The sequence below is a fragment of the Xyrauchen texanus genome, chromosome 34 (assembly GCF_025860055.1).
Source record: "Xyrauchen texanus isolate HMW12.3.18 chromosome 34, RBS_HiC_50CHRs, whole genome shotgun sequence".
In the NCBI taxonomy this organism is placed as follows: domain Eukaryota; kingdom Metazoa; phylum Chordata; class Actinopteri; order Cypriniformes; family Catostomidae; genus Xyrauchen; species Xyrauchen texanus.
In genome coordinates this window covers 2,419,660-2,430,122 of record NC_068309.1, presented here as the reverse complement: position 1 = coordinate 2,430,122, position 10,463 = coordinate 2,419,660, and the positions used below count along the sequence as shown (strand labels likewise).

Here is a 10,463-nt window from a genome sequence, read left to right as displayed (position 1 = left end):
ATAATGAGATAATCTGAGTTTTTATTTCATTTGTGTTCATCTTATAAAGAAATAGACTGAAATGTCTGTCTCACACAACACTTGTTTGACTAGCGCGTGGACTATTGTAATGATACTTTAAAGTTGTTTTTATGGTTAATTTTGGAGATTAACAGCCACTGATTACGGTCGCTATGGAAAAGAGCAGTGTGAACATTTTTCTAAATATTTCCTTTTGTGCTCCACAGAAGAATGTGAGTTTGGAACAACATGAGGGTGAGTAAATGATGACAGAATTTTCATGTTTGGGCTCTGCAGAAAATGACAACAGTGAACTTTACATTAAAAGTAATAATAATGTCAGGAGCATGCATACATTAAGACCCAGTTTTATGTCCACTGTAAACATGTTTTAGCTTTAAATAAAGGAACGTTAACGATTGATTCATCTTTGTTTTTAAACATCTTGTTTATCCATTTATTTGATCATATGAGCATCTGACTTTCTCTTTTCTTAAAAAAATATTGCACTATTACTGTAACAAAATACTGTGAAAACATTTAAACAACAAGACAAAAGGTACATGACGTGTGATATACAAAATAAATAACGTACAGCTGATGATGAAATAGATTTACTACAGATTATTTTGCCATTTATGTTTGTATTGATCACATCAAACATCTCTTTCCCAGTGGTTTTTAATCAGAAACTATGGATGCAAAGTTCATTTTTGACAGATGGTGTTAATGGATGGATCTCAGAGAAATGGATGGATCTCAAATCTCAGTGACAGATTTCACCCCACAATCAAAAGGGCGAAATGTTTGTAGAATCTTCAGTCCTAAGCGTGTTGATTCTTGAAGGAGCACGTATGTTTCCTGAAAGATAAAACAAGTTTAAAGGTTAAAAACTCTGTTAATAATAAAATGAAAGCAAGTTAAAACATCTTGCAGTATTTCCTGATAGTGGTGAATTGCTGATTCACAGTGTGACTCGTGTTTTCTGTAATAAACTCTTATCAGAGCTGTCAGTCATTCTGGGTTCAGCTTCTTATGATAAACATATGTTTTTGAATTTGTTGTCTTAACTTAGTAAACATGTCATTCTGGTTCTGTTCTCTCTACCACACAAAGTCTCATTTTGTTCCACTAGATGGCAGAAAACACTCCCATCCCAATATACAGGTCTGAAATGTAGGTGGCGCTCTTGTAATATCTCTTTAAATAACAGTAACTAGTTTCTTAATGACATCATCCTTCAGGAAGTGACGTCATTTTGGAGGGAAAGCATGAGCAACGGATTCAATGAACTCTGTGATGTTTTGTGCTATTAGTCCACCATCATCATCATCATTATCATCATCATCAGGGCTGGACTGGCAATCTGGCATACCGGGCATTTTTCCGGTGGGCCGACGCACATTGGGGCCGATCGGGGCGGACTTGCCAGCGGGAGAACCGAGCGGGCCGAATGTCACAAAACCAATGACTCCAGCCAGGTCTCCTAAGCAACCGAATTGGGCCGGTTGCTAGGGAGGGTAGAGTCACATGGGGTAACCTCCTCGTGGTGGTGATTAGTGGTTCTCGCTCTCAATGGGGCGTGTGGTGAGTTGTGTGTGGATCGTGGAGAGTAGCATGAGTCTCCACACGCTGCGAGTCTCCACGGTGTCATGCACAACGAGTCACGTGATCAGAAATAAAAAATGATTGATCAGACTGATTATTGGCCCATCTCTACTAACAACTATTATAGTAGTTAAAGGTGCTGTAAGCGATTTTAGCCGTTCTACTTCCACGAGACTGAGCCGTTGAATTAGCCACACCCCCTCTTTCCAAAACCCCGCCCTCCAAAGTTGCCAAACGAGCTTTATTGAGACCGACATCACGCAGAAACGGCTGTTAAAGCAACAGCTGCAAAACAGCGCCCTCTGCTGGCAACTGTTATGAACAACATGGCATAAAAATGGCATTAAGCCTCAAAAATTCACTGCAACTACAATACTGTGAGAACGAGCGACATGATTGACAGGCAGAATCGCGAAGAGACCGCTGACACATTTTTGTTTGTTGTTTACAGTGTCTAGAGCGATCACAGAGACCGGTGAGATATCTCACGACACTTATTTCATTAATATAATATCTTTCAGGGAGTAGGAATATTTTTTGCATCCCTTACCTTGAAAAATCACTTACAGCCACTTTAAGATGAGTAGCTGCTAAATTGATCAACTGTTTCAATAAATTGATCAATTACTATTTCATCTTTATGAAAAGTTTTAGTTTAAATGCGTCTCTTAATTCTGAAAGTCTATGACTTTAAATTGTACTTCATAACAGGAATGATCCACACGTGAGGATTTTGGTGCTGTTCACCTGCAGTAGTTGGTCCCACACTCATAGTGATCTCTACATCCAGAACCCACGGGTTTCAGAGTGTTCCATCGCCATAGTAACGAGCGCTTGGCACGGTGGATCAGCCCGGTTGCCCAGTCACTATCTACTGGTGCAGACTGGACCTAAAGAGAGAGTTTAGAGAAATGTTCTGGTTTTAGCGAAAGGAGATGTTTTAAATAAACAATGATGCCATTTTAAGGGTGGACCGGAGGTTACATGGCATGGACAAAATTAGACCATGATCAGCTAAATTTAGAAAGCTGTCAAGGCCAGTCAAACCTGAAACATTTGCACAGTCAAATAACTTTGTTTAACCACAGATAAAGATTTACGAGTGTGTTTACAAACTAAAGCACTGAGCAAAATGCATAAACAAGCGCTAATACTGTTGTGTATCTCTCGCACAACCCACGCGTCTGTTTACAGGAAACAATTGTTATTGCACGCATGTTATTCCGGCAACATTTAACGTGCAGATTATGATACGTTAGTTTTAAAAACTAAATGAATTGAGGCGTCAAGCGTTGCAACTAACAAATACAGATCAACTGAAACGGTTCTGATAACTGATATACTGAACAGATTTTTAATTATACCCACACAGTAATTCAAATGCTACAGAACCGATAACCGCTTGAGTCGGTAACAATTAAAACATCGGTAAAAAAAATATTGGTCAAACCGATTGTTGCATTATTGGCTACAGAAGTCCAGTCGAGTAGCTGCTAATGTGATACACTATAAAGGCTTATTTAAACCAGCCTATAGTGGTTTTACTGGTTTACAGCCGGTCTAGCTGGTCAACCAGGAGTTCTCGCAGCTTGATAAAGTTTTTATACAGCAATTATTTTATTATTTTAATTGTCCTGTAACCAATATATGGGAGTGATTTTTCATTCTTGGCCTGTTTCCTGCACAGTAATTAAAATATTACAGAATACAGATAACCGATTAAGTAGAAAAGTATAATTGGTGGGAAAATATCGGTAAATATCGGTAAATATTTATAAATATCGGTAAAAAATAAATTGGTGAAACCGATTATTGGCCCATCTCTACTAATAACTGTTACGGTAGAAAAGTGGAGTAGCTGCCAAGTTGGCCAACTATTGATTAGTTTAATAGTATATAATCAATAATTTTGTTGATTATTTATTTATTTGTTAATTATCGGTTGATAGATCGGTTGTAAATACTGATTTAAACCAGCCTATAGTGGTTTGCTGGTCTTGTTAGCAGATTTAAGATGGTTTAACTGGTTTCCCAGCCTGGCCAAAATGGTTTACAGCTGGTTTAACTGGTCAATCTGCAGTTCTCCCAGTCTGATATTGTTGTTTTGGTTTTTTTTTACGACCCAAATCAATGCTGATTATTTTTATAAGTGTCCGGTAACCAATATACGGAAGTCATTTTTTATTATTTTCCTATTTCCTGCACAGGAATTGAAATATTACAGAATACAGATAACCGATTAAGTAGAAAAGTATAATTGGTGGGAAAATATCGGTAAATATCGGTAAAAAAATATATTGGTCAAACCGATTATTGGCCCATCTCTACTAATAACTGTTACGGTATAAAAGTGGAGTAGCTGCCAAGTTGGCCAACTATTGATTAGTTTAATAATATATATCAGTCATTTTGTTGATTATTTATTTATTTATCTGTTGATAGATCGGTTGTAAATAACTTGTTTTGTAATTGTTGTTTTTTTTTTTTTTTTAACGACCAAAACCAATGCCGATTATTTTTATAAGTGTCCGGTAACCAATATACGGAAGTAATTTTTTATTATTTTCCTATTTCCTGCACAGGAATTAAAATATTACAGAACCAATGATCAATTAATAGTAGAAAAGTGTGATTGGTAAAAAAAAAAAATTTAAATATCGGTCAAACCGATAATTGCCACATCTCTACTAACCACTATTACAGTAGTTGAGTAGTTTATGATCGATTAATCGGTTGATTATTTATTTATTTATTTATGATTAATCTATTGAAAGCCCTTTTGTAAAGATGGCCAAACCAGTTTGCACCTCTCTAAACCCATCAAACTAGACCAGCTTTACCAATACAAACCGGTTTTGTGGCAGCAAAACAACCTATATCTTTTGACTAAAATCTTTCACTTCCATTCAAAAGTATAATTAAAATGATGTACCTGTAAGGCAAACAGTAGAGACACCAGCACAGTCAGGACAAACAGCCTGTGGTTGGTTGAATGCATGTTGGCGAGTGTTTTGAAGAGCGTCTCGCAGTGAGAGTCGATGAGGTGGACGCTGCTTATATTCAAACTGATTATCAGCTGATAAAGAGGATCAAAGGTCATTGATCAAAAGAGACAGTGTGAAAGATACACTTTAACCGCCAGAATTAGGACGAGTCCACGTCTGCGAGGGCGACGATCCTTATCAAACCGACTGCAACTTAGAACTGATATCAGAGGTTGAACGCACATTCATGTTTGACAACAGAGAGTCAGTCAGAGACGAGATAAAAATACAAACTCTGCAGAGATTTGACATGTGAGAATTACAGAAACAGTGCCGATGCATAAAGTGGGTGTTTAATTAGACATTTGACCCTTTGCTGTTTGTCACACTGGTTTGATTCTGGTATTTCAGATTAAGTCATGTTTACCTTTCACACTTGATCAAAGTCCAGATGCAGTCTGATACTGTCTTCGGATCTACACCAAAACTCCAAGCAAAGGTCTGTTTAAAAGTTCCCCAAGAGTTCCCAGTGATAAAACATCATTTACTGGGAAATATAAACCATGATTATGTATAACAGAATGTCAAATAATAGATGAGTGTTTCTTAAGCTGCTGGCACTTTTATGCCAAGGGGGTTGATTTGTATTAAAACAAACAGAAATAAACTTTAATCGGTACTTTCTATGAAGCCCATATTTATTATGCATTTTAAAGGCATTATACATGTATTATAATGTATTCAAAATGTCTCATAATACACCTTATATTAAGTTATAACTACATTTGTAATACATTATAAGACTTCTCCTATTCATTCAATGCATTATGACACAAGTGTGACGCACCTGTTCTACCCGCTCCGTACGGGACTCGAACCGGAGTTTCCTGCGTGGGACGGAGTGCACTGACAAGGAGGCTAAAGGCTACCGTCAGTCACTAGTGCACCTCTTGAGGTCAGGAGAGTGAGGTTTATACATTGCACATTTATCTATCAGCTGACTCCCGTTACACTCACCCCCCTAAACCTCACTCCCATCCGGGTCACGGCACCATTGTCACGCTCCTGTTCTACTTGCTCCATATGGGACATCTCCTGACAAGGGTGCGCTGACAAGGAGGCTAAAGGCTACCGTCAGTCACTAGTGCACCTCTTGAGGTCAGGAGAGTGAGGTTTATACATTGCACATCTATCTATCAGCTGACTCCCGTTACACTCACCCCTCTAAACCTCACTCCCATCCGGGTCACGGCACCATTGTCACGCTCCTGTTCTACTTGCTCCATATGGGACATCTCCTGACTAGGGTGCGCTGACAAGGAGGCTAAAGGCTAGCGTCAGTCGCTAGTGCACCTCTTGAGGTCAGGAGAGTGAGGTTTATACACACTGCACAGCTATCTATCAACTGGCCACCGTTACACTCACCCCCCTAAACCTCACTCCCATCCGGGTCACGGCACCATTGTGACGCTCCTGTTCTACCTGCTCCATACGGAACTTGAACCAGCATCTCCTGACAAGGGTGCGCTAACAAGGAGGCTAAAGGCTAGCGTCTCCTGTTCTCCTGTCACTCCTGTTCTACCCGCTCCATACAGGACTCGAACTGGTGTCTCCTATGTGGGAGGCAGCTACACTAACAAGGAGGCTAAAGGCTAGAATCAGTCGCTAGTACACCTCTTGAGGTCAGGAATGTGAGGTTTATACACATTGCACAGCTATCTATCAGATGACTCCCGTTACACTCACCCCTCTAAACCTCACTCCCATCCGGGTCACGGCACCATTGTGACGCTCCTGTTCTACCTGCTCCATACGGAACTTGAACCAGCATCTCCTGACAAGGGTGTGTTAACAAGGAGGCTAAAGGCTAGCGTCAGTCGCTAGTGCACCTCTTGAGTTCAGGAATGTGAGGTTTATACACATTGCACAGCTATCTATCAACTGACTCCCGTTACACTCACCCCCCTAAACCTCACTCCCATCCGGGTCATGGCACCATTGTGACTCTCCTGTTCTAGTTGCTCCGTACGAGACTCAAACCGGCATCTCCTGACAAGGGTGCGCAGTGTCCAGAAGTACAAGGTGCCAAGTGCTCAGAGACATGGGCAAGGTCAAGAAGGCTGAAACACGACCAGAACTGAATATATTTACAAGTTGAAGCATCAAGATTGGGCAAAGACATGAAGACAGATTTTATGGACAGATGAAATAAGAGTGACTCTTGATGGACCAGATGGACGGGCCCGTGGCTGGATCACTAATGGGCACAGGACACCACTTTGAGTCAGGTGCCAGCAAGGTGGTGGAGGGGTACTGGTATGGGCTGCTATGGCTGCTATCATTAAGGATGAGGTAGTTGGATCTTTTCGAGATGAAGATGGACTGAAACTCAACTCTCAAACCTACTGCCAATTTCTGGAAAGTTCTTTCTTCAAGCTGTGGTCCAGGAAGAAGTCCTCAGCATTCAAGAAGGTCATGATCTTTATGCAGGACAATCCATCACATGCATCCAAGTACTCCACTACTTGGCTAGCCAGCAAGGGCCTCCCAAATGCCCAAATAATCACTTATTTCCTTAATCACTTAAGGCTCCCTTCATCACCTGACTTAAATCATATTGAGAACGTGTGGGCCCTTCTCAAACTGTGAAGGAAGACAATACACCTCTTTGAACAGCGTTTGGGAGGCTGTGGTTACTGGTTCAGTAAAAGTTGATCATGAACAGATTCAGGAACTGACGGACTCCATGGATGGACGTCTCATGGCAGTTATTGAGAAGGTGGATATATTGAACACTGCATATTTTTGAAAGGCTCTTAAAATCTTAAAATCGAGAATAAACAATTGAGTTGGGAGAAATTCCTTTTGAAATTTAGTTGCCTAATAAATGTGCACCCTGAGATGACAAAACTCACCTTTTCTTTGTTAAACATTCAGGTTTGAGGTTCAATATCATTTTGGATGGACCGAGAACATTGTGTTTGTTCAACAATAACATTAATCCTGAGGAATACAGTTTATCTAATAATTGTGCACACAGTGTAAACATGTTTAAGACTATGAGCATCTCTAGACACAGCACCTGTCCAGCAGAGGGCAGTATAATCACATGTCATTTGTCTCAATGACACGGAATGAATTGATGCGAATAGACCATATTTTACACCATGTAGACTTCCGAATTTAGTTTTGGCCACAGGCCACAAATGTGTTTTGTTATGCAATATTTTTTATTTTTTATTTTTTTTGTAATGTAAAGGAGTCAGACACTTCTTCATACAGACCCCAGTGTCTTCATCTGGGTTTATTCTGTCCCGCCCCTGGGGTCTATTCTGTATCTGTGCGGTCTCTAATTGATTTCAGATTCTTTGTTGTTCTGTTGAAGTTTCTTCAGATGTTGGTGGAGTTTTGACACACCCTTCACAGAGAGATCGGTGTTCTTATGGGCTGTTTGGAGGTCAAGGGTAACCACGGTAACAATGTCTCATGGGGTTCTGGAATGTTTTGACTCTGGTCACCTGTAAACAGGAAGTGCTAAGATCACATGTGCACAGAGAAATCAGGTGAAAGGGCAAACGCTAAGTGTTACCTCTGAAATGATGTTACATCTTTGGCAGGGGCGAACATTTCATCAAAATGTTGGGGGGGGGGGCTATAAACATAACAATTCTCAAGAGCAATTTTTGAAGGGGACACCAAGGGGTTTTTTGTTGTTGCCCCGTTTGCATTTGTATTATTTTATTTCTTAAACAATTATTTTAAGAATATATCATTATATTATTTATCATATTTTAATGATATTTTAGGGGGGGGACAACCCTCAGATAGGTGTGTAACTGAGTTGGTTGTTATACGCTTCCCCACTCGCATGTATGTGGAGGAGGTAGCACTCTTTTTTTGGACGTTTTATTAAATGCATGTTGACGTGCTAACACCTGTTTGTCTCATGTGTCTCCTTCTCATGTGAGTTATATCTATTTCCCCTCCTTGAGACACCTCTAACATCCAGAGGAATATATTCACCTACTGTTTGTCATGTATGTGATGTTTACTGCAATGTTTTTGTTTCTTTGTGTTCACTACAGGACTGTATATACATCTTTGTCTTTACATATGGTGTTCCCATCATTGTTATTTCGAATACAGGGAAGTGATTCCTAAAATTAACCCCCAAAACGCTGGACCCCCCCAGAAGCTTTAGGACAATTCATGTATGTGTGATTTTTCTTCAGGAAAACTCTTTTCTGGTGCCTCATCCGTCCATCTGTAACAACACAAGGGCTGTTGTTTGTTTCATGTACACATGTTAAAGAGCTCAGGGGCAACTGATGCTCCACTGCTGTTTCATGATCATGTATTCGAGTGGGGTAAGATGAGCCGATTTTGTGTCGTCTCCTATACAAGGATGTTAAATGATTAGAGCTACCTTTATTTCAAGGTGTCTGCTGTCTCTTGATGTTATAAAAAGAGTCCCTTGGTCAGTGGGTAAGATAAGCCATTTGGGGTAAGTTGACCAATTACATTTTTCCAATGATATGCTGAATAAAACTTCCACACATTATTTATCTAAAAAGGGTCTTTTATAATCTATTTGTGTATTAGTTATAATCTCCCATTTTACCCTTGTTTCCTGTAACACTGAGGATTTTATTGCATGTAAACAATCGATCGCTTAACATAGCCTACACTAAATACTGAAAGTCTTTGCCAGAAATAATACAAAATCTCACTCCTTTAGGTCCTCTTTTAACTTTAAACATTATAAACAGAACGTCTCGGTTACTGTCGTCACCTCCATTCCCTGATGGAGGGAACAAGACATTTTGTGACTAGGGGTCTCTCTTGAGAGCCTCGGTTACCTCTTATCTTTGAGAAAAAGGCCAATGAGAATTGGCGAACAGAATTTGCATGCCCCTCCCCAGGACATACGGGTATAAAAGGAGGGAAGCGTGCATCTGTTCAATCAGGTTTTGAGATGAGGAGACGAAAGTAAGGTCCTGGCCATTTCAGCAGCTTAGTACAGTGTTGTGGCAAGAGGGACACAACGTCTCGTTTATTGGTGGAGGTTCCGATAGTAACCGAGACATTCCCCTTCTGTCACACACTCGACGTTGTGTTGATGTAGTGACACTAGGGGTCCCTATCTAAAAATGCCACAATACTGAACTGTGTTACATGGACTGCTGATGCAGGTGCAAGCAAGCTGCTGCATGCGAATATAGCAGGTGCATCAGACTCCACGTAACCTTCCCCAACGCCCCAAAATATGCCATATAGTTCCCCACATCCCTGAGGGAGGGAAGTGACATAACTAGCATGGGAGCAGGCACCTTTTCTCTCTCTATGTTTTCTCTCCATAGAGTTTTAGATGCGGCTGGGGCCCGCTAACGCTATAACACTCATCGGGGAAGGCATTCTTTTCCAATACTGTTCTTTCAAGGGGAAAAGACCCTGCGGAGATCACATCCTGCCCAGAAGGGTAGGGTACTGTGGCAAATACGTCACATGGGCTTACCAGCCACATATGGAAGTGGCGCGGTGGTAGGTCCTGCCTCGATGGGGAGGAGCTCTACAAACACACTGACTGGGGGGCAGAGGGAACTCTACCCAAGGGAGACATGGGTCCGTCGGCAGGGGGAATGCACCGTGGAAAATACATCACATGAGATATTGGAATAATCAGAACCTGTGAAGCACCTTGTCCTGTATAGGCAAGTCAGTGCCTGCAGTGGGTCTGGCTGCAAACTTCCTCTGCTGAATTCGGAGCCAAAGGGCTAGGTAGGAAGGACACCCATGGTCCGTTACTTGTTTACTTGACTGGGGGGAGTAGAGTGCATGTCTTCACCTCAGGGGAGAGGAAAGACGCTATGT

The 10,463-nt window shown here is 40.9% G+C and overlaps 1 protein-coding gene across 1 annotated transcript; it reads right to left on the bottom strand.

The window, feature by feature from the left end:
- Positions 1 to 448: 448 nt before the first annotated feature.
- Positions 449 to 4,879, bottom strand: LOC127627847 (liver-expressed antimicrobial peptide 2-like). The gene is made up of 3 exons (XM_052104448.1): positions 4,541 to 4,879; positions 2,356 to 2,498; positions 449 to 861 (listed from the first exon to the last, which is right to left on the bottom strand). Exons 1-3 carry the CDS (start codon positions 4,706 to 4,708, stop codon positions 825 to 827), a joined length of 348 nt encoding a protein of 115 aa, XP_051960408.1. The 5' UTR covers positions 4,709 to 4,879; the 3' UTR covers positions 449 to 824.
- Between the last annotated feature and the right edge of the window lie 5,584 nt (positions 4,880 to 10,463).